The following is a 23,390-nucleotide window of genomic DNA, read 5'->3' as shown; positions in this document are numbered from 1 at the left end:
TGTTCCAAACATAGAATATAAAACAGTAATATGTTAATTGCTATGGCAACAGTGATCATTTTTCATCACCATTCATATGAAATGGTAATGTGTGGGTTAATACATTTTTCTAATGTTTATGCCGATATTTATAATGAAAACTCGGGTCAACTCGGGCAACTCCTCCAAAAAACATAACAACAAAGATAGTCCTGACAAGCCAACAAGGTCAAATGCAGTACCTGCAAGGACAAAAACGTGTACCTTAACCTTAACCAATGATGAGCTCAAGGAAGAAATATATATTATTAGATATTCAGAAGAACAAATACCATTTTTAATCAGAACGCCAATACATTGTTTCATGAATATTTGTAAAAACAAAAAGGACTACACTTATTCAATTCCAAATGCCCTGAATCTGTTACTGAGTGTTGTGTCCTATAAACATTTACTACATGTAAAGTAAATGGCTCTTGTCTGCCCTCTACAGGAAACACCTGCATGTACATGTTACTCTGTCGTCATGGTGTCAAATGATTTTATGACCATAGACATTTAAAGACACTCGGGTTTCAATTTGCAGCTCATCAGCCTGCAATCGTTTAATAATTCAAGAGAATGAGGACACCACTCCTCCACTGTGAATTGGCTGGATGGTTTTGTTACAGAAAAAATCTGTTCATGAAATATGATTATTCATTTTACTGGCATCACTGTCTATTGTTCAAACTAATAGAAAAAATAATAATATTTACATGATACTTTTCCACTTTTGATAGTTCTTTTTATGGGTATTATATGACATTCAGAGGTGGGTAGTACACAGTAACACTTAACCTAAGTAACTTTTTAGTATGTAGCCGCAGTGTTCTACAGTATTCTTATATGAATGCAGTTTTGGGCTCGTCTCACTACCCACCTCTGACTAGATTTAAGTTGTTGTGACTTTGTTGTCTTGCATCTGTGGCTTAGTTCAAGTGCATCAGAGTCCAGGCTGATCCTCTTAGGGATTTTGTGGGACTTTGACAACAAAAACCATGGGGTCTTTGGCCTTGTTGCTGAAGGCTTTTCGGATAATGTCCACGGCATGTTGATGCGTGATTCCCTGTAAAGACACTCCATCCACTGACACCAGCTCAAATCCAGCCTGAGGACACACAGATAGTACAAATGTCTGTCAGTATGTGGCACTGGCTGCACTACAACAAAACTAAGATCAGACTATAATAATAACTACATCTGTGGTCTTAATTAAGTCATGGTAAATGGTCACATTTTTATAAAGCGCTTTTCCACCTTCAAGGTGACAGTCAGTGGACAAACATTCTACCACCTGAGCTACTGTCATAATTAACAAATTGTTTAATGATTCAGGTCACTACTTCTTTAAAGTTATTTTTGTTACGTTATTTTCTGATCTGTGTTATAATGTTGTTTCCTCATCACAAACAAGAGTTTGTGGAGTTGTGTTTTGTTTCATTCACACGTTTAACACAGAAGCCCTGCATATTTAGGCTGAGTTCTCTCAAACAGAAAACATGCTGTTCCACCTTGTGATGTCATGTGGTAATACAGGAAGTGCTCCACTGTTGCGTTTTTAAACTCCATTCACCTTCACTAGGATCATTTGTATCATTTTAGACTTAGAATTGCCAATCTCTACTAAACTAAAGGTAAAAGGAGCTGTTAACTTGAAAACTACCACTTCATGACATCATAAGGTGGAACAGCATGTTTTCTGTTTGAGAGAACTCAGCCTAAATATGCAGGCATATTTAGGCTAGTCTGTCTACATATGCATATGTAGACAGACTAATAAACCAGGGTTACTCAAACGTGTGAATTAAACAAAACACAACTCCAGGTATGTTTTTGATGAGGTAACATGGCTTAAAGCTCACAAGAGCCAATTTTGTGTAATACAGGCCTTTTAATATCCTAACCTCTTAACAGAGTAGTTTCTAGGCATGAATAATTCTTAATAAAGAATGTGTTCAATATTAATTAGGTCTTTGTCTATGTCATTAAGGTGTAGTCAAGCTCTCATTGGGTTCCTCTGTATAAATAAAGAGAAAGAAATAAAAGGGGAAAAAATGTGGGACTACTTCAATAATAACAAAAAAAAAAAAAACATGTTTAAAGCAAAAAAACTTGAACTTGACTATTCAAGACAAAGACATTGTTAATACTATTTTGACTGAAAGGCATAGGAGAGTATTTTGAAGGATAATAAACGTTACCTTTAGTACTTCACTGGTCGAAGCTGCTCCTCCAGGAAATATCTTCTCTATCTTTATAATTGGCTGAACCTTTGATTCCATGCCACCAGATATACTGATACCTACAGGAAAAAACACATTATATAGAGCCAATGTTATTTTAGTTAGTTAAATGTGTGTTAAAGCTACAGTGTCTTTTTTTACAGTGTAGTCAACAGGCCTACTACACAGGCAGTATATTACTTCAGTATATTACTTTAGTACTGCATAGATCTTTACCTAGAGATTGCTTTGTCTTGGAAATGCTGACCGTTTTGAGCTCGTACTTTGGTTCAGGTCCTGTCCCATTGAGTCCATTCTCTGCTAAATGTCCATTCACATTTCTCTGCTTTTTGTCCAAATCAGGGCTGAACACTTGGGACAGCAGAGGCCGGCTCCTGTTCGAGGCACTTTGAAGCGTAAACAAAACCTCTTTTTCCTTTTTACCTTTGGAGTGTCCGTTCCTAAAGGGGGACCTGCCTCTCTCTGTAGTCACGCTGCTCTTATCCGATGCTGAATGCAATGAAACTTCGTCAAAGTGAATAGACCGTACTGTTCCTATGTCAGTTCTCAGGGGGGAGCGGGAGTCTTCGGAGCGGGCCAGGAGCCAGTTGGGGACCATGGGGTTAGCGGGTGGTTTTAGGTCCCTGGATTCAGAGTGGTAGCCGTCCACTGGTATGTCTAACAGGGGGGTAAAGGCACTGGACGTGTGGGGTCTGGGCCCACGAGGAGCAGTCAGGCTGAGCTTCTCCAGTTGCTCCAGTAGGTGGCTCTCTTTCTCCACCTCCTCGGCGTGGTGCAGCTCAAAACCTCCTCTGTAGTCTGTAGAAAATGTCATAAGAAACAGTAATAAAAGACTGTGTTGTGAAAAAAATACAAAAATAAAATATACATGCATAGTGCTAGAGTTTAAATGTCTTATATTGCACAAATGGTATCTTTTTGATTAAATCTCACAATATCCAGAGTTGTGTTTTCTTTAATTTACACATGTTTGAGTAATCCTTTATTATTAGTCTGTCCAAAGCTCAAAATGCTCTGGCCCACCTTGTGATGTCATAAAGTGGTTATTTTCAAGTTAACAGCTACGTTTTACCTTTTGTTCCCTAGAATGAGGCCATTACAGAACTGAAATGATTCTTAAAAACACAGTGGAGCACTTCCTGTATTACCACATGACATCAAGATGGTGGAACAGAGTGTTTTCTGTCTGAGAAAAGAACTCAGCCTAAATATGCCGGGTTTGTGTGTTAAACATGTGTGAATGAAACAAAACACAACTCCAAGTTTGTTTGTGATGAGGAAACAACACTATAGATCAGAAAATAGCTTAATATGAGCTCTTTACTATTATGAATGTTAAAAGAGGTAAAAAGTAAGGCTTTTTTGGACAATTAGCTCATTGTGCATAGATACTTTATAGTAGAGGAGGGAACCATGTCAAAATATTTATATAAAATAATATTGGGTATATATGTCAAAACGGAAAAAACACACATTGTAATGTTTTGAACAAGGGTATAAAGTTATATTTCTTTGCAAGGGATTTTGATAACAGACCTGGGATGGGTGTGATGAGGTGCCGTTTGGGGGTCCGACCTGCGTTAGGTGAGCGAAGGGGAGGAGTTCGGACTAAAACACACAAAACATTATCAGTGAAATGATATTTACGAGTTTCAGCTTCCTGTTATGTTCCTGCGGCATTTTACCCATTCAAAAGATAAGATATTTTGTTGAGTAACTGTTAATCGCAATGGCAATGGTTCTAATTTTTCATGATTCTGAAAGCCATCATCATCATCATTATTAAATGTATTTGTGCTGTGTTTATAGCTGTAATAATACTAACTTGAGCGATACTTGAGAATGTCGTAGGCCTCAGCTTCGATTGGGGCCACCATGTTGTTAAATAAAGTGAGGTCCGATGGAGAAAGCAGCATTCTGAAAACACAAAAGGAAATTAGACAAGGCAAGTTTATTTGTATAGCACAATTCATACACAAAGTAACTCAATGTGCTTTACAGAATAAGAAAGACATTAAAATCAATATAAGACAAATCAGAACATAAATAATAACATTAAAACAGAAGAGTGCAGAATAAAAACCTTTCAGTCACATGCACAATTAAACAGAATTGTTTTGAGCCTGGACTTAAACATTGTCAAACATCTTCAGGAAGACTGTTCCAGGTTTTAGCTACATAAAACTGAAACGTTGATTCCTCATGTTTAGTCCCGACTCTGGGCACCAGCAGGAGGCCGGTCCCTGAAGTCCTCAGAGTGTGAGATGGTTCATATGGCACTAACATGTCGTAGATGTACTGTGGTGCTGGGCCGTGGAGAGACTTGTCCACACAGAGCTGCTTTAAAGTCTATTCTTTGAGCTACAGGAGCCAGTGCAGAGACCTGAGCACAGGACGCATGTGTGAAGTACTTCCTGGTTCTAGTCAGGACCTGAGCAGCAGAGTTCTGGATGTACTGCAGTTGGCTTAAGGCTCGTTTGGCCAGTGAGCAGGCTGTTATAGTAGTCTAACCTACTGCAGCCAAATCCATGGATAGGTCTCTCCATATTAGTATTTAGTCCTGTGCAAAAATATGAGCTAGTTTTAATCTTATTCATCTCCCACATCCTTTGTGTAACATTGGATTTATTGTGATTATCCTGTGAGATCCCTAATCCCATTGTCTCCTGATGTAATATCATTGCATACAAGATAAACGACATCCAGTTCTATTACGATATAGTGAATTAAGTGTTTACATATTTACATACATTTATAAGATAGAATAGATCTGTTTCTGGTTTTGTTCCTTTCTTACCTTGCTTCTCTCAGCAGCAGCAACTTTTCAGGTCTGTCCAGAATGCCCAGTAGGTGGCGTATGAAGGTTTCTACTGACTGCTCTGCTATGTACTAGGGGAAAAAAGCAAACAAACACTGAAATAAATCATAATAAATATATAAGACAGTGCAGTTGGTACTATCTGGACTTCATAACTGATTAGATGTGATATTTTGTCTTTTTATATGTTTTTATATGACCTATTTGACATTTTAATAGAACACCTACATAATATTTTTTGCTGAATATCAGTTTTTGGTGATAAAAGAAAAATGCTGATCATAAAAACAGGTAAAAACATTTAAAGTTTGACAGTTTTACACCAAACCTATAGGATCTGTGTAGTGATATCATGCACATGTCCTGTTTGAACAATGTGCATTCAGATTTTTTGTGTGATAATTGTATTTTATTCATTTATGGAAAATTATTCTCACCCTGCGGCAGGTCTTCATCACCGCAGCCACCTCCTCCTCCGTCAGCAGCCTCCGAGCCATCCCCTCCACCACCCCCAACATCTCTGCGTTTGGCTTTCCATCTGGTTACACAAACACATTTACCTTACATATTTATATACATATTTATATAGCATTTTAAAATCATGATTGAATCCACCAAAATCTGTGTTTTTATTCAGAGTAATGCCATTTAAGTGGTTTATAAATCATGTGAAATAGCTATATGTTTGAGAAAGTAATCAAGACTATAATTTTGGCGCTACCAGTTTGAAAGTTTACATACAGTTAAAACCAGAAGTTTACATACATTATATAAAAAGACATGAACGCTTTTTTTTCCCTCACTGTCTGACATGAAATCAGACGAAACTTTTCCCGTTTTAGATCAATGAGGATTACCAACATTATTTCTATTTGCTAAATGCCAGAATGATGAGAAGGATTTTTTTAGACAATTTTTCATTACTTTGTTCAAAGTCAGAAGTTTACATACCTTTAATTAGTGGTGTAAGTGAGACAAGTTTTGTAGGCCTCCTTGCTCGCACATGCCAGTAAATGTTTAGTATGAAATAAAATTAAGTTATTTACCTTTTCCAGCCCTGTCACTGGACTTGGAGCGCCCCCTACGTCCACCCTTGAACAGCAGGTTGACAAATGTTTTAGACCGCTGCAGTGTGCTCTTCCCTTCTGGGTCCTTTTCTTTCTGCTTTTTGTCTTTTTTCTGTGTAATCTCTACAGAATAAATACATAAAATTGATGTGGATTACTCATTTCAATAAAACATCCATCCATCTATTTTCTTCCTCTTATCTGGGACTCCCAGACTTCCCTCACCCCAGACACATCCTTCACCTCCTCCGGGGGGACCCCAATGCAAAGAGTACTGCAAATTTGTACTTAAGTAAAAATAATGCATATTTTCTGTATTTTAATGAACTTTATAATTTTACTCCCTGGTTGGACATGGGGACATGTTTGGGCACACCCTCTCATTCATTCATATATATTTACTACTTTCTACATCTTGTATACATACAGAAGACACCAAATATATATAGATAAGATATATATAATTATGTAGCAAAGAAAAACATTAAGTAAATCTACAAATTATTTTTTGACAAAGCAAAGGGTTTCTACCTTGAATGATTTGAACATAAAATTAGGTTTTTTTTACCTTTTTTTCTTTGCTACCTAATTCTATATATCTTACTTCATATATTTGATGTCTTTTATGTGTATATAAAATGTAGAAAATAGTACAAATAAAGAAAAAAAAAAACATTGAATGAGAATGTGTGTCCAGACCTTTGAGTGGCAGTGTTATAAAGATAATTCCATAACTTATATTAATAGGGCACAAAACCTGTCTAAATAGCACAAACGTTATGATTGAATGAATAAAAAATAATTAAGACACCTTTATTTTTTAAAAGCAGGTTTAAACTGTCAGAAAAATGCCTTCCTTGTGCGTAAATTGTTTGAGTTTTGGTTGGTATTCTTGATAGGTAGATGTATTTTATTTTAGCACTACTTCCAGTATTTTTGTACTTTTCTTCTTTTTTCCACAAACTGCCACTTAACTGTAAAACTATGATAAATAACCCACCAAACCAAGCAATAATTAGAAAAACATGAAAATCAGTTCATTTGTACTAAATATTTCATCAAACATTGCATGAGATTCCTTTCACACTTTCTTACCTGCTATAGTGACTTGGCTCTGGGACCTGGTGATGGGGCGGCTCGGTTTACTGAGAGCCAGGAGCATGGCGGTTTTGGGAGATTCTTTCTTCTTCTTGTCGTCGTCTCCTCGGATGGCTGTGTCTTTGAGCAGAGTGGTTGGTCCCAGGCTGCGAGTTGTGTCAGTTGGGATGTCAGAGTGTTCCGGTTCAGACCTGGGCAAATGAAAATACAATGATAGAACACGAAACTGCAAATATGAGGCAGGCAGCTGTGCTGTGTGATGTTTAATTACATTTAATTAGTATGTGAGATGTAATTTTTTTGTAATCATACTGTGTTTTATAGTGTATCAATGATATATTTTCTTATGCAGGGGGCACAGCACATTTTGTTGTACAATAAAACTTTAACTCATTCTCCAGAACTTGTAAAGTGTCTCATTTTATATATCTCTTTTCCACCTTTAAAGTGCTTTATATCAAGGAACCACTCACCCATTCACACACATTCATACACCAGTGTTTGCAGACAGGTTAAGTGTCTTGCCCAAGGACACAACGACAGCATTCATCTGTTGGACCTGGAATTGCACCGCCAACCTGTGACTCCTCAACCAACGATGTTTATGTCGAGAGTGAGATTCGAAATGCCAACCTTCAAATCAGTGGACAAACACTCCACCAGTATCTACCAACTGATCTACTGTCACCTCGATTACTAGGTAAAAAAATAATATCTCCATAGAGACCAGCAAGTAAATATATCAGTTTATAATCTACCTATGTCATGTTTGATCTCCAAGAATAAAGCTGGATTGAATGATTATGTTGAGGATAGAAAACAGTGATGCAGGTTAATTGCCTTGCATCTGCTGGCGATGTGTGAGACAGCCACCAAGCTAAATTCAAAACAAGATTTTGTTTCTCAGTTTTGAGGACTTTATTAAACTGGTTTGAAACAAATGACTACTAGTTACACAGAGAATGCTTATGATATTTGATATGCAGTGCCAGTCAAATGTTCATTGTTCATTCAGTGTTTTGTTTTTTTTCCTTTATTTTTACTACTTTCTACATTTTATATACATACAGAAGACATCAGATATGACGTAAGATATATGGAATTATGTAGTAAAAAAAAAGTTAGGATGGCTACTTTGGGTGGATAAAAAAAAAAAAAAAAAAAAAAAATTTAAAGTACATAATTCATATATTTGATGTGTTCTGAATGTGTACAAAATGTAGAACGTAGTAAAAATAAATGCAAAAAAAAAAAAAAAAAACACTGAATGAGAGGGTGTGTGCAGACTGTTCACTTATAGCGTGCATTGCTGGCACTTTTTACAAAGATAAAGGAGACACTATATTAGCACTACACCACTGTAATCTTCCCCCACCTCTGGTCCTCAGTGGAGATGCAGACGTCCACCATGTCCGAGCCAAAGGGCAAACAGGGAGGGAACATGACCTGGGACAGACCACTGAGAGAGCTGACCGGAGTCCCAGAGGAGAGAGAGGAGGCAGAGGAGGTTGAGTCTGAGCCCTGCGATGAAGAGCTCTGTGTGCCATTAGCCACTGACAGGGTACAGAAGTTAGAGTTAATAAGAACATAAACACAGACCTTTTAACACATTTAATTATATTATAAGGAGATCACATTATGGAGTGTCACCACAGTACACAAGGTTGTCACTATAGTACAATACCATATACAAATCTATATATGTGTCTGTTTGGCTATGTACAGATATAGTGTAATGATCTGATATGTTGTGTTTAGATCAGAGTTGACACCTTATATTGTTCTTGTAATGGTTTATGTGTTGTTGTTGTTAACGTAACTGTTTTTGTATGTGTTACTTGGTTGCTATGCCGACGTGAATGTGAAGGTCCTATTGGTCAGTTTCTGGTCTGTTTTGGAGACTGGCTCTAGTGACGTGAGACTGCTGTTGTTTTGTTCTCGTTTTGGTGTGGGTTTGGGTCTACAGAAAATAAATAACCAGAAGAAATTTGGCTTTTTACTTACATCATGATGCAACAGTATAATAAAAAGTGAATATGTGAATATATAATACCCATTATCTGTGAGAGGTGGATGAAGGATGAGCAATACAACAATATAAGATGTGTGTATAAGCAAAATAAATGTACTGTATTATGATGCCAACAGGCTCTGTGCCCAGGAGCACACTAGCTAACTCACTGTGTCTCAAAACTAACAATCACTTTATTAAAATTGGAACATAAAATAAGAAACCTATTAAAATTATAATTAATTCAAATAAAGACTATCCAGTTATTTTTATATACAGAACACTTCAGTTCATGGGGTAGTTTTAATATTTATTATGCCTCAAAATTAGCATTAGCATTGATACACAAACATCTCTTTCTAAACACAGAAGTGTCCTTCAGTGAAGTATTCATTTTATTTGCGTAGTTTTTAACATGTTGTCAGTGACATCCACCTGCAGCTCCTTGTCCACTGCCTGATCTTTAAATATTTATTCATTTTAGCGTAACTGCAAAAAACTCAGAGATAAAATTGAACATGAAGCAGTGACACTAACAGTGAGGTTGCCAGGTCCAATTTTGTGAAAAGGCTGAGTAAACACAGCTACCGGACTCTCACTAATATGCAGTAAATGAGAAGGTTAATCATTTGAGGAGTTTTGTTTTTAGTATTTCTCATGTAAAAATAACAGATGATGGAAAAAGTATCTATTTGTGAAACTAACTATGAAAGTTTTAGCATCACATTGTAGATTTTGAAAACATACATTTGTTCAGCCATCTGTATTCAGCCACCATCTCTTTATAGGCAGGGTATCGTCCAGCTTCCTGCAAAGATATCATCACCGATATGCAAATTAGATACAGTAGAGAGCTTGAAACTTTTATGGGATCACTATATTTGATAAAGCGTAACCCTAGAACCACAGAAGGGACTCAAAACTACAAAGTAATTTATCTTTCAACCTAAATTACAGTACTTCAGTCTCCCCTTCACTTTCTAGTAACCTTTGACAGTTGTACTGCTTTCTAACCCTAGTTGGCGTTTCGGTTCCCACAGCCCATTGTGAACGGGTCTCAAAGTAATCTTGAACAAACGTTGGCCGATGCTTCGCTCAGCACCTGATCCCGGGAGCCTGGTGAATAATGCACACAGCCTGGCTATTTTTCACAGCGCGAAACCCAACCTCCGACAAGTAAAGTGAGCGAGGAATACCACAACTGCATACCAGCTGTCGCCCCTGGAAGATACAAGTGTTGATATTTAACCATTCTACAGCAACACTACTTATGTGATTGGCCAAGCACCTATCCATCGCTCTCAGGATGATAAAAAAGTAGGGACAACTGAGATAGTGATAAACAACTGAAAACTAAATATTGTATCTTTTGAATGGGATCCTCAAATGTTGCATAAAACAGAAAGTTAGAATTACTAAATAACCCAACTGACTGAGGTATCTATTTGTTTAACATATAGCTATACAGCAATATGATATAAAGAATAAGTATATATACAGTCTGTGGTCCAGCTTGATTGAACAGCGAAAAAAACCCTTTTGTCCACTTGACAGAATTGAATATTTATTTTACTATGGCTCATACCTGGACGACTGAGGCATTACACAGATATTTGTATAAGTAAAAATTGCATCAAATGTTGACATGCAGTGACTACAAGTGACTGAGATCATTATCTTTGTAACAGAAAGAAGCTGACATGCTCTCTAGTAAGCGCACACACAAACAAGGAGCCATTGTGAAAGGTGATACGGCCCTGAACACATTAAACCAACAATCAACATTCAAATGAGCATGTGTGGTAGACTGTTAGTTAAACTGCCACCACTATGCACCAGTATAAAGTAAATTCACACACTAAAGACAACTGTGAAAGCTAATGCTGGTAAATGAGAGGTTTAGATAAGGTCAATTAACAGCAAACAAAGCCTGTGGGTGTATTCTGCATTATGAGAGAGTGCAGAAGAGGGCAGAAGTATTATTTTTTGTTATTTCAGAGCTTCAAATGTTGGTTTCTGTAATTATTTGAATAGGCAGCAAAAGTTTGACAGCAACATTTACTTATATTTCGCTTTATCACTTGCGTTCACTTCTCTTACACCAGCTGATTTCATGGTGTCGTCGTGGTAGAGCTGTGCAATATGACAAACAAATCTAGCACTTTTGTTTTACTTATATTGGTCTATTTTGTTTGGTCCACAGTCTATATAAAGAAGTGGACTAAGTGAGTGTGACATCACCCATAGTGTTCAGCTTCAGTCAAATAAAGCTCATCGAGGTTGGCAGTTATAGGGGAGAATTTGGAGGCGAATTCCCTTTTTGGAATTCCAACCACAAGTACCATAGTAACCAAAAAGCCTATCCGGAGGGAGGCTGTTGAAGGTAACACTCCTTCCCGTCCACACCATTGGTTTAGCAGGGAGTGGGTGCTTAGCTGCACTGTCAATCAAATCTATTTCTAAAACTATTGGGAGCAACATCAGGGGAAGAAGGTGTCAGATTTGTCTGTTATTAATGTTCATATCTTGATCAGGATCACGTAGAGCAGGTCAATACACACATTTTAACGTTAGAATGATGAGCCTGACAGCAGCATTTGCAGAAAGAGGGGCAACAGATTTCCAATATAAAGTGAATTGGAGTCGATGGAGCAGGAAGCGCTTCCATGATCACTTCCTATTTGGAAAGCAGTGGCTAGCGGATTAGCTATGTCCATTTATATATACAGTCTATGGCAGGCATACCCAAAGTCCAGCCCGGGGGCCAATTGCGGCCCGTGCACAAATTTCTACTGGCCCCCAGCCTCTGGAATAAAAACAATGATGTGTGGCCATTCAGCACTGTTGACCAGTGTAAAATACACGTGTTCAAGCTCGCTGACTTTTATTGCCAACTGGATAAAGACAGGTTTAAAGAAATTTGAATCTTTGCTAAGAAAATGCTGAGTTTGTTTGGTTTGACATATTTGTGTGAGAAGACGTTCCTGGTTATGAACTTTAACAAGAACTGTGCGAGGACAAGTCTAACTGACTCTCACCTGTGTGACATTCTACGCATCAAAACCACTTTGAGCCAGACCTGGTTTACTACAGTTCAGATCTCAGTTTCACCCTTCACATTAGTGCAGGCAAGTTATTTGTTTGCCTTCTGAGGTGAATAAATTCTAAAATCTCAGTGAATTAATATTGTGATTATCAAAACCACAGTTTAAATGTTTACTTTTTTTTTTGTTTTCATTCATTTGGTTTTTGAAAGGTGAAAGCCATTTGCAATAAAAAGTAAAAAAAAATAAAAAAAATTGTTAATTTGCATTTAATATTGATGGTTCAAAGAATGATCAGGCCAAATGGTCGGCCCCCAAACATTTTTACGTCACCAAATCTGGCCCTCTTTGCAAAAAGTTTGGACACCCCTGGTCTATGGTTTGGTCTTTCAATATTAGTCTTTAATCAGTGCTACTAAACACAAAACATTGTCACATTTCATCTTCAAAAGTTGGAGCTCTATTCCTAACAACATGCTTTTATGACCGAGTCTTGATTAAAATTGCACAGGCCTACAACGTAATAAAACCTACTCTATAATAGCAAAAAGGTAAGTTTGAATCACAGACGCAGACTATCATTGAAAGTGTATGGCTCAGCCTTCAATGGATGGCTGGATGATATGATATCTGAAAAAAGATTTAAGATGGAAAACTAACTTGCACAGTAAACATTCAAAGGAACACATTTTATTGTATTTGGAACTAGTGGATCAAGTATATCACCCCAATTAGAACTGTTTTTTGTGACTTCTCTATTTCTTGTGAAAAATTATTTTATTTTATGTACTCTGCATATAGACTTTGATTGCTTTTTCCCTGTAAGCTTCCCTGTTCTTGTAAATACTTTAGTCTTTAATTTTTTACTTTTTTAAATATACCAAAACAGGATGGGACCAAGGAATATGGTACAGCACAGTTTGAGCAATAACGCTCATTTCATGTGTGTGCAAAAAGGGAAGATTTGAACTGCAAGGAATGTGTTTGTATAATATTTGTTCTTTCTGAATAAAAATAAAATGAAAAAAAGTGTATAGCTCAGGGTTAAAAAATGTAAACAAAAATATTAACAGTTACTTAAGGTCTTTAACTTCTATGCACACAATCCAAACCATTGAATCTGTCAGGTCCTACACACTATGACACAAAAGTAATATTTTTAAAGCAGCTCCTTACCTTAATAGTGAGCATAACGTGCGTGTGAGTTTTGAGCACTTCCACTGCACTACTATGGCTGATGTCCTCAAAGCTCACCCCATTTGCAGCAAGAATCTGGTCCCCCATTTTAATACCGTTTTGTTCAGCAAGACCACCAGGATCCAGCCTGAGGTGTTCACATGAAAAAATAAAGTTTTATAAAGAGAATTTAAATGTGCACAATATAACTTTTCTGATGGGGGATCCGCCATCTGCTTGTCTCCATGGAGATCTTACGCTTTGCCTAGAATGTTCAGCCGAATGGGAATATACATACTTCATGGAGACAAGCAGGTTGGTGGCACCAGATCATGTTACAGGTCAGATCTGTGGAGAAGTAAGAATACATGTTTTCAAGGTATTTTTGAGCAATAAAAACACCCGTGATTAAGTAAATGCATAACAGATAAGTTTAATGCCATACTGTTGAACATTCCAGACAAAGCAATAAAATCTCTCTGGAAAAGATCCTCCACCAGAAAAGTAATGTAGTGTACCTTTAAGACAGAGAAAGCTGGAATATATGATAGAGGAACCTACTTGGAGACATATATTCCGAGTCCAAACTCTTTGCCTCCTCTTATATTAAATCCCAGGCAGTAATCGTCAGAGGTGGTGTACAGGTGAACGATTCTTTGGAGCGCACTTCCAGAGCTGGCCTCAGAGGGCGTCTTTCCACTCTCCTCCACCACCATGCGCCTGTGTACCAAATCCACCCTGCATAAAACACAACATTTTAGAGCAGTCCATCGCAAAGTAGACACAAAACTACGTACTGATAAGACAACATTAGGCCTGCACCATATGATGATAAGATGCAATATTTGGTAACCATATTTGTATAGTAATAATTGCAGTTCTTGCAGTATTTTTAATGTTTTGACACAAAATACAAACTTAATAGAAACTTTACTGTGTCAAAATAGAGACCAAACCAAGACAAAACAAAAACCCAATAAAAAGGCAAGCATTTACTTTTTTTAGGCTTGAGTTTGTATATTTATTGTTATTATTATTATTGTTATTATTATTATTATTATTATTATTATTATTATTATTATTATTATTATTATTGTTTGTTTTGTTTTTTTTCTCTTTTGTATATGCCCATCAAAAGGGGATCTTGGAGAAAGCAGGTTAGAGGTGTGGGGTTTAAAAAGGGGAAAAATGTCAAACTGTAACTTGGATAACTGAAGATGATATCAACACTTGATTAAAAAAAAATGTTATCCCAAAAAAAAAAAAAAAAAATCTACTTTTTTTTAAACATTTTACTTGAAACAGTACATTTTAGTTCTGTGTTGGCCAATATTGCAATATAAATATTTATGCAGCCCTAATGCTTATAAGGTTTAATAGAGAGGGGGTCAGGGAAAACTAATATTATGAATTATTTGGCATTGTTCAGGGGGTGTTCATGCACTCCAATAATATTAAAAATGTGACTAAAACGGTGACTAAATTGGAAACTGAATCTTGAATAGACCAGGACTAAACCAGGACTAGAACAGGACCAAACCAAGTCTACATTAGGACTACACTGGGCTCATACTGGGGCCAAACCAGTGTGTGAACATATATATATATATATATATATATATATATATATATATATATATATATATATATATATATATATATTAGTAAGATCAAGGAGCTAATAATTAAAGCATTCATTTCATCATTTGTGTTTCCTTTTTGTTATTCACAGCATCCGGACCGAAAAACTGCCTGCTTCATCCCATCTGGATGTGTTACATCACTGTAGAATCTGCCAATGAAAACAACAAACAAAGGACTTCTATTTGCATTAGTACCATGTGGTCTTTTCCTTGGAATAGCGGATCCCGGGGACCTTGCCGACCCGCCGCACCACCATCCTCAACCTGTTGCTTCCGGTCAGGACTTTAACAGCACTGCTCATGGTAATACTTTCCAGACTGATCCCATTCACCTCCACCAGTTTGTCCCCAACACGCAGACCTGCTTCCTCTGTGAGAAAATGTAGTAGAAATAGTAAGCATCTTTAACATGTTTAATGCTTCATAATGTTGTATATTTGTGTATTGTACCCGCTGTACTGTTGTCCTCCACTTTACTGACAAAGATGCTGAGCCCATGTTCGGATCCTCCTCTGACGCTAAAGCCAAGTCTCCCATCCAGACTCTTGTCCACTGTGATTGTGTGCAGGTCTTCACTGTCATCTCCACCTGAGAATGGAACAGCGTTTACTTACATGTCTATATTTGTGTCAGTGGTAAATAATAAATAAATAAAGAAAAATAATTTTCCATTTTCTTAATGTCACCTGACTTACAAGGATGGTAACCTTTCGTGTTATGCTATGATATATAATAAAACAAATATACATGGGGAAATTGGACAGCTTGAATTGTGCTTGGTAGTGTTTCTACAAACTGCAGTATACTCATGGTAGTGCATGTGTGTGTACAAGTGCAGCTGCCCCTACCGTCCACAGGAGAGTTGATGAGGATGACCCTGCCCATGGGTGAGGAGGATCGGATTCCGCGTCGGCGCTGCTCCTTCTTTCGGAGGAGATTGCGTGTAGCTGTGTGCGACCCTTGAGTGCCGGGGGTCTTCTCCCTGCGGGATGGCTCTGACGAATGAGCCATGGAGCCAGTGGGGTCTCCTTTCACTCACACTGCAGCAGGGCCTCAGCTCCTGGAGGAGCAGACTGTGGAGGCAGTAATATGATTATAGTAGATTATAGTAGTATACATGAATACAGGGACAATGGGCAAAGGTAAAACTCACTGTTGAGGGGTGGCTGGTGGCATGGCATCTGACTCTTCCTGCAGACTTTCTTTGGCCCATTCCTGTCCATGTTGCATGTCTCTTAGATGTATACACCTCAGAACAGAGGGCACATGTAAAGTGAAAACACAGTATACATGTTTTGGGACCTGATCCAACCACAGCACTGAGGGAGGCTAAAAATAGGTTTAATGCGTGTATTTGGCTCTGACGTGTCGCTCTTGACCCAGTTTGGTCACTTGTTTGTTTCCTTTTCCATTGTAACATGTGACTAGTCGTAACCTCCAGGGGAGGTCAGTGTGTTATAACACCGGGGTGAGCCCAGGCCCACACCCTTCAGCACCACGGACAGCGGCACAAATTGTGCGTCACCAATTGAACTTTGAAGTCACAACACAGAAAACATCTCAAAACCAAAAATAAAGACTTTTCTTTAAATATTTTGTTTAAATAAAATATACACAATCTTTGGTTTTATGTCGCCAAACTTTCTTCACACATAGAATATGGTTTACTTACTGAACATTTCGCGCTCCCAAACAAAAACACGAGTCATTTCACACGAACTTACAGCACAAAAATTAAACGAATACAGCTCCAGTTATGCCAAGTGTAAGTCACTGTCTTATGTGAACCCATATTTGTCCACATAGTAAAGAAAGTGTTGGTTCAGCTTTGTGTATCCATCCATGTTGTGAGGCTGAGCGCACCTGACACATCAGAGGCGCCTAAAGCCCCGCCTTTGAGCCACGTGATTGGCTGAAACAAAAGGCCATAAGAGCCTTTTAATTGGCCACAGTTTAATGCCAATCAATTCTTCTAAACTAGTCAAAAAGTATTAAAAGGATTAATGTAAAACGATTAAAGGATTATCAACACTGCTCCTTACATTCATGTAGAGTAAGTAGACTCCTGGGTTTTCCAGAGCACGTGGTCATTTTTACATCAACATTTTGTATCAATAACTATGATGAACAGTACCACCTACTGGACAGAATAAAAACTGACAAAAATTAACATTCATTAGGCACACACTTTCAGGTTTAACCCTTACTAAAGCCTGGTTACCATCACTGCAAGTCTGTTAATATGAAAATTCTTTATCCGAGTATTAACCACATCCAAAACACTCCCTTTTCTTATCTATTTTCGCCCCATTCAAGAAACAACAAAGTCCATTCAGCTGAAACATGTTTTAATGTTCAAAAGGTCACCGTCTCAAAGTTTCTCAGATCTTACATAATGATAACATGAACTGGGTGTTAAATATCAAGTCTGATTTCTTCAAAGTTTCAAAACAGACCTTCATGAACACACCCAAGACGTCTTACCATTTTGTAATAACCCAGTTTTCTTAGAGAACAGCTTTTAAGTACAGAACAAGTGAACTAGTTGTTGGTCATATGCTGAAGTTCACGTGGCATTCTTCTTACAGCTTCAATGACATCCTTAATATTGACTTTGTCTCCAAACTCAATTTCTCGGTGTTCCAACAGAATTCCCTGGGGGGGGGGGGGGGGGGGGAGGGATTAATGAACCATAAAAATGATCATAATGATAAAATAAAGACAGGTTTTAAAACGTATATATAACTTACCTGTTGTCCTCTCCCAATAACAAAGACCCCACCCAGAACAAATCCTTCTCCAAAGACATTTCCCATGAAGCCCTTTCTAAATGCCCTCAAGCCACCGATCCAGACTCCAACCCTGAAGAACCCCAGCAGACCCATCCTCCGCTCTTGTGGTCCATAAAACCTCCTCTGTGGATAAAAAAAAACAAACACATCTTGTAATGTATCATCCAAAACTAAACAGATTTGTTCCAGATGATTTCACAATTTCCTCCAAGCCAAAATAAAGCTGATGAAAGGTCAAAAGGAGCTGTGTTGTAACACTGAAAAATAGCTGCCTTCAATTAAAAAGGTCCTATATTACACAAAATTGACTCTTGTGAGCTTTAAGTCAAGTTGCAATGTTACCACCTCCCCAGAAACATACCTGCGGTTGTGTTTTGTTTCATTCACTCTTGTTTGAGCAACACTGCATTATTAGTCTGTCAATATCTCCAAAGCTCAAAATGCTCTGTTCTACCCTGTGATGTCATCAAGTGATAGTTTAAGTTAGCAGCTACCTTCATGGGTTTTTATGACAAAAAATATGATGAAAATAATATTTTTACAATGAGTGGGGTGACCAGTAACTCGTCTTGGTTACACCACCCATTTGTTTCCATGGATATAGGCAGTTTAATGCATTACTGTGGAGCATTCCAGGCAAGCTATAACATCTTCACAAGTCAATCAGGTGACAGAACCTCACCAGAAAAAAGACATTTCACCAATAGGTTATTCAAATATTACCTTTTCATCCAAGAAGACTTCCCCTTTGAAGAATGGTCTGAAGTTCTGGACCTCGGCACCGACGTCCTCCTTCACCACAGCGTACAAAGGGACCCCAAACTCATTGAGCTCAGGTTTCAGAGAGGACAGCTCTGCAGCTTCCTATGACATGAGAAACAAATATTTGATTGAAAAGAATATCATCAAAATTCAACTATTTCATTACAAATAGTTAATGCCTCATGATCTGATTATAGAGCTAGTTACATTTTAAACCAAAAAAACAAATGTTTTATACAACTTAACTCTTGTCTCATTGTATAGCCTGTAAATGTTGGGAATTACTGCAACACTTTGTCATATAAGGTCATATAATATTACTGACTCATGTCAAGCAGAGTGCAGCAGTTTCTGTATTACCACAGAATGTCACAAGGATCTAAATCTGCAGGGTGTGTGATAAACATGTGTGAATGAAACTAAACACAACTCCAGGTGTGTTTATGATGAGGAAACATCAGAAAAATGGCACAATTAAGGCTCATAGAAATTGAAATCCAAATAAAGCCACAATACCTCTCTGCACAAAAATCACCCAGGTCTCCGGACAGCCATGACCACAGCTCCAGTGTTTTCCCACAAGGATTTAGCCTTGAAAGTCCTTTTCTCTGTGGAAATAGGGCAAAGGGGTAATGAGAACTGGAGGAATGTAGTCTTTGCCCATTTCTACATAGACAAATAAATGACTGTTAAAAGTGCATTAGGTAACTTTTTTTTTTTGGGTAGATAGTTAATCACCTGCTTATCTACCTGGAAACAGTATTGCCTTGTCTGGAATGTTACAACATATGGCATTAAATGAAACCATCTCCACAGAGCAGGTAACACTACTAGGCAAAGTTTCAGTTCAGCTCTATGGAAAGGTAACCCTGCTCTCAGTAAGAATACAAGATTTACACAGTTATTTTGAGCAAAAAAAGTAAATACATAAATAGAATAAATGCCAGACAGCAGTTGTTGCTTTGCCTGGAATGTTCTGGTGGCAACAGATGGGATACCCTCCTCTCCATCACAAAAGTTGCAGTGCATCTTATATAAAATGAGATGACATTTAAAGGGCCCATATTATGACATTTTCTGATCCGTTATGTTGTTTCCTCATCAAAAACATAGCTGGAGTTGTGTTTTGTCTAATTCACAGATGCTTAACACACAAACCCTGCATTTTTGGCTCCGTTTCAAGATGCATCACCTTGTGAGGTCATGTGGCAATACAGACAATGCTCCAACTCCATTCACCTTCACTAGAATCATTTAGATCATTTCAGTCCTGGAATTTTCAATATCTACTGAACAAAAGGTAGTTATTAACTTGAAATTAATTGCTTCATGACATCACCATGCAGAACAGAGCATTTTGGGCTTTGGGAGATGTAGACTAATAATAAAAGTGTTATTTAAAGATGTGTGAATGAAACAAAACACAACTCCATGTATGTGTTTGACGAGGTAACAACATTCTAACATGGCTTAAAGCTCACAAGACTCGATTTTGCGTAATATAAGACCTTTAATAGTTACAAAACACTCAATAAAACCTCACCTCCTTGCAGAGTCGTGAGCTCAGCCTCCTCCAAATGCTTCAGAGTTGCTTTCAGCGGAGGCGTCAAGAAAGGATCAGTGAAAAAGTTGAGTGCAGTAGTGATAAACCCCACCACTGTGGCCATGGCGCTGAGGATGAGCCCCATGATGGCTTCTTTGGCTTGTCTGGCGTGTCGGGCTGTTTCTACTCCGTACCTCCGCACAACCTGACCGCTTCTCCTCTCGACCCCCATTGACCCAGTCTGCAAAACCTCTGCAGTCCAAAAGCTGCGTGTGACCCTCCCAGTGTTTCGAAAGCGCTCGTTTCAATGCGGCTATTTGATTAGACGCAGCTGCGGTCAATCACATGCGTCACGAGTGGTGACAATAAAAAGGGCCAATGTTGTTTAAACCTATTTCAGTCCTCTCATCTACACTCATTTAACTTCAGCTTTATTTTATTTATATAGCACAACTTCAGCTGTTCAAAGTGCTTGACATAAGAAAATAAAAAATTATAATAAAAAAAATAAATAAATAAAATAAAAATTAATAAATAAATCTGCAAATCTGAAAGCCTTGAAGACCAAAACACCAAATCAGAACTGAAAATTGTTGTATAAATTTTGTCTAAATATGAAGCCTATATTCACAAACAGTATTGCAGTAAGTCCTTTGATTGTATAACGTAATGCTCTAGTTAATACTTTTGTATGTCAGACTGCAAAATAAAATGTTTTGGTTGCCTTTGCACAATGAAAGCTGCAAAACATCAACAAAAAGTGGGCTATTTTATTTTGTAAGTTACACTAGTTTATATTTTGTATGAATTACATTTTTGGTATTACATTTTAGGTTAAAAATAACAAGTTAGGCATTAAATACAGGTTACTTTTTTTAATATAAAGCAATACAAAACATTGAACACATTTCCAGTTGATATATTCTCAATTGTTATCATCTTGCACTTCCTCCTGTAAAAAGATAAGTTAAGTCCCTATTTATGCATTAACTTTACATAATGACATTTTACAGTTTAGCACATTTTTTATACCTCATTCTTAACTGTGTCTTGTTCTTCCTCATTCTCTGGGGCTGTGGTCACTGCATCTGCCTCCTGTGTATTCACCTGACCCTATCAGAAATACCAGCCTGTCATGTGTTAGTGAGCAATGCATCTGTAAACTCTTAACCATAGTCTGCATTTGGTAAAGGAAAGTCAAATCCTGTGTTCGTACCTTATCTTCTTCATGTGGTGTAGCTTGTGTATTCGTATCGTCCTCCTTGTGTGCATCTATTTGAGAGGAGTCTTCTGTAAGTTTTTCACTATCTATGTTAGCACTCCCTTCGTTTGCGTCCTTTGAATATTTAAAAAATGATATGAACAGCGTGTTGTTATTATTATGACTGCAGTAAATAACTACATGCATAATTATTGCAGGTTCAGTTTTTGTACCGTATTCTCTGTGCTGTCCGTATTGTCCATGGGTTCATTCTGTTTCACATCCACTTCCTGCAATGAAGCATAACACTGAGTAAGTAATTATGTTATATTGGATACATATTATAGTTATTTACATCTAGTGCTTCTTTTTGTTTTAGTTAGTTGACAAGTTTTAAACAAGACCTTTTCCTGATCCTGTTGGATTTTAGGACTTGACACGTCCTTATCTTCAGCAGAAATAGGCTCTTCTGGTAGTAGTTCATTTTCCTGGCCTTTGTCATCATGAGCACTGTTGACGTTTTCCTTTAGGTAAAATTATGCAATGTGAACATTTGTGTCAAAACAGATAAGATACTGTGCGTCTTTCCATGTTACTGCCATATCTCGCACTCTGAGGACTTCAGGGACAGGCCTCCTGCGGGTGCCCAGAGTCAGGACTAAACATGAGGAATCAGTGTTTCAGTTTTCTGCAGCTAAAACCTGGAACAGTCTTTCTGAAAATGTTTAAATCCAGGCTCACAATGGTTCTGTTTAGCTGTGAATATGACTGAAAGGTTTTTATTCTGCACTTTTAATGTTAATTTTATGAGGATTATTTATGTTTTGGTTTGTTTGTATTGTCTTTCTTACTCTGTAAAGCACTCTGTAAAGCACAGTAAAGCACTTTGAATCCTGAATCCTGACTTCAGTCCATTCACCTGAAGACACTGTGAAGCTGGACTTTTTGCTGTCTTCCTCAACTTCCTGGTATGTTCATTACTTTTCTTCTCTAAATCTTCTGTGGACTCTAACTTCTGCTTTTCTTCTGCCTCTGCTTGTCTCCTTCATCCTCAATATAAGAAAAGTTATACAATAGTCTTCCTTGCCTGGCGCCCCCTTTGTTCAAATTATTCTCACACAATTCTCAAATAATATGAGTTTTTGTAACATCACCTTATCTGGTATTTCTTCATCAGGAGATATGGATATATTTTCACTTTCTTCTTGCTTCTCAGGTTGGTTTAAATCAGTCTTTGCATAATCAGGGGGTTCATGATCATTTGTTTTTGCCTGTGGAGTAGTCATGAGAAAGTTTAACTATGTTTTGATGTTGCAGTTGAACTTGATGTAATAATTATTTAAAGATGCTATATTATGCAAGATGGATTCTTGTGAGCTTTAAGCCATGTTAAAATATTGTTGCCTCATAAAAACATGCCTGGAGTTGTGTTTTGTTTCATTCACACAAGTTTGAGTAACTCTTTATTATTAGTCTGTCTACATCTCCAAAACTCAACATGCTCTGTCCCACTTTGTGATGTCACCAAGTGGTGGTTTTCAAGTTAACAGCTACCTTTTACCTTTTGTTGAGTAGAGATTGGCAATTCCAGGGCTGAAATTATCCAAATTATTCTAGTGAAGGTATGTGGAGTTTAAAAACACAGTGGAGCACTTCCTGAGTTACCACATGACATCACAGCGTGGAATAGAGTGTTTTCAGTTTGAGAGAAGAATTCAGCCAAAATATGCAGAATTTGCATGTTAAAAATGTGTGAATGAAACAAAACACAACTCGAGGTCTGTTTTTGATAAGGACAACAACATTATAACAAAGATCAGAAAACAGCATGATAACATTGCACCTTCTCATTTTCTTCTGTGTTGCCAGGTTCAGTGCTTTGCTCCTCTTCGACTTTATCCATTCGGTGATCCTCTTTTGTTTCCTCTTGTGCAATAGTTTGCTCCTGAGTTGTATCCACTGCATTATCAG

The 23,390-nt window shown here is 37.6% G+C and overlaps 2 protein-coding genes across 2 annotated transcripts; both read right to left on the bottom strand.

Moving 5' to 3' along the window:
* Positions 1-556: 556 nt before the first annotated feature.
* On the bottom strand, positions 557-16,970 carry LOC117387812 (PDZ domain-containing protein 7-like). Its single transcript, XM_033985385.2, has 18 exons — positions 16,794-16,970; positions 16,275-16,370; positions 15,970-16,194; positions 15,572-15,709; positions 15,317-15,491; positions 14,040-14,216; positions 13,479-13,626; positions 10,006-10,066; positions 8,623-8,800; positions 7,245-7,438; positions 6,129-6,272; positions 5,520-5,620; positions 5,062-5,153; positions 4,090-4,181; positions 3,801-3,872; positions 2,481-3,062; positions 2,223-2,323; positions 557-1,129 (listed from the first exon to the last, which is right to left on the bottom strand). The coding sequence occupies exons 3-18, from the start codon at positions 16,130-16,132 to the stop codon at positions 986-988; spliced, it is 2,562 nt and encodes an 853-aa protein (XP_033841276.1). The 5' UTR covers positions 16,133-16,194; positions 16,275-16,370; positions 16,794-16,970; the 3' UTR covers positions 557-985.
* Positions 16,971-17,454: 484 nt separating this feature from the next.
* LOC117386855 (peroxiredoxin-like 2A) lies at positions 17,455-20,514 on the bottom strand. The gene is made up of 5 exons (XM_033984224.2): positions 20,219-20,514; positions 19,192-19,283; positions 18,637-18,777; positions 17,872-18,036; positions 17,455-17,776 (listed from the first exon to the last, which is right to left on the bottom strand). The coding sequence occupies exons 1-5, from the start codon at positions 20,448-20,450 to the stop codon at positions 17,663-17,665; spliced, it is 744 nt and encodes a 247-aa protein (XP_033840115.1). The 5' UTR covers positions 20,451-20,514; the 3' UTR covers positions 17,455-17,662.
* Positions 20,515-23,390: the final 2,876 nt, after the last annotated feature.

Source organism: Periophthalmus magnuspinnatus, chromosome 19 (assembly GCF_009829125.3).
Source record: "Periophthalmus magnuspinnatus isolate fPerMag1 chromosome 19, fPerMag1.2.pri, whole genome shotgun sequence".
Lineage (NCBI taxonomy): Eukaryota > Metazoa > Chordata > Actinopteri > Gobiiformes > Gobiidae > Periophthalmus > Periophthalmus magnuspinnatus.
Note: the sequence above shows the minus strand (reverse complement) of the source record. Positions and strands in the feature narration are given on the sequence as shown.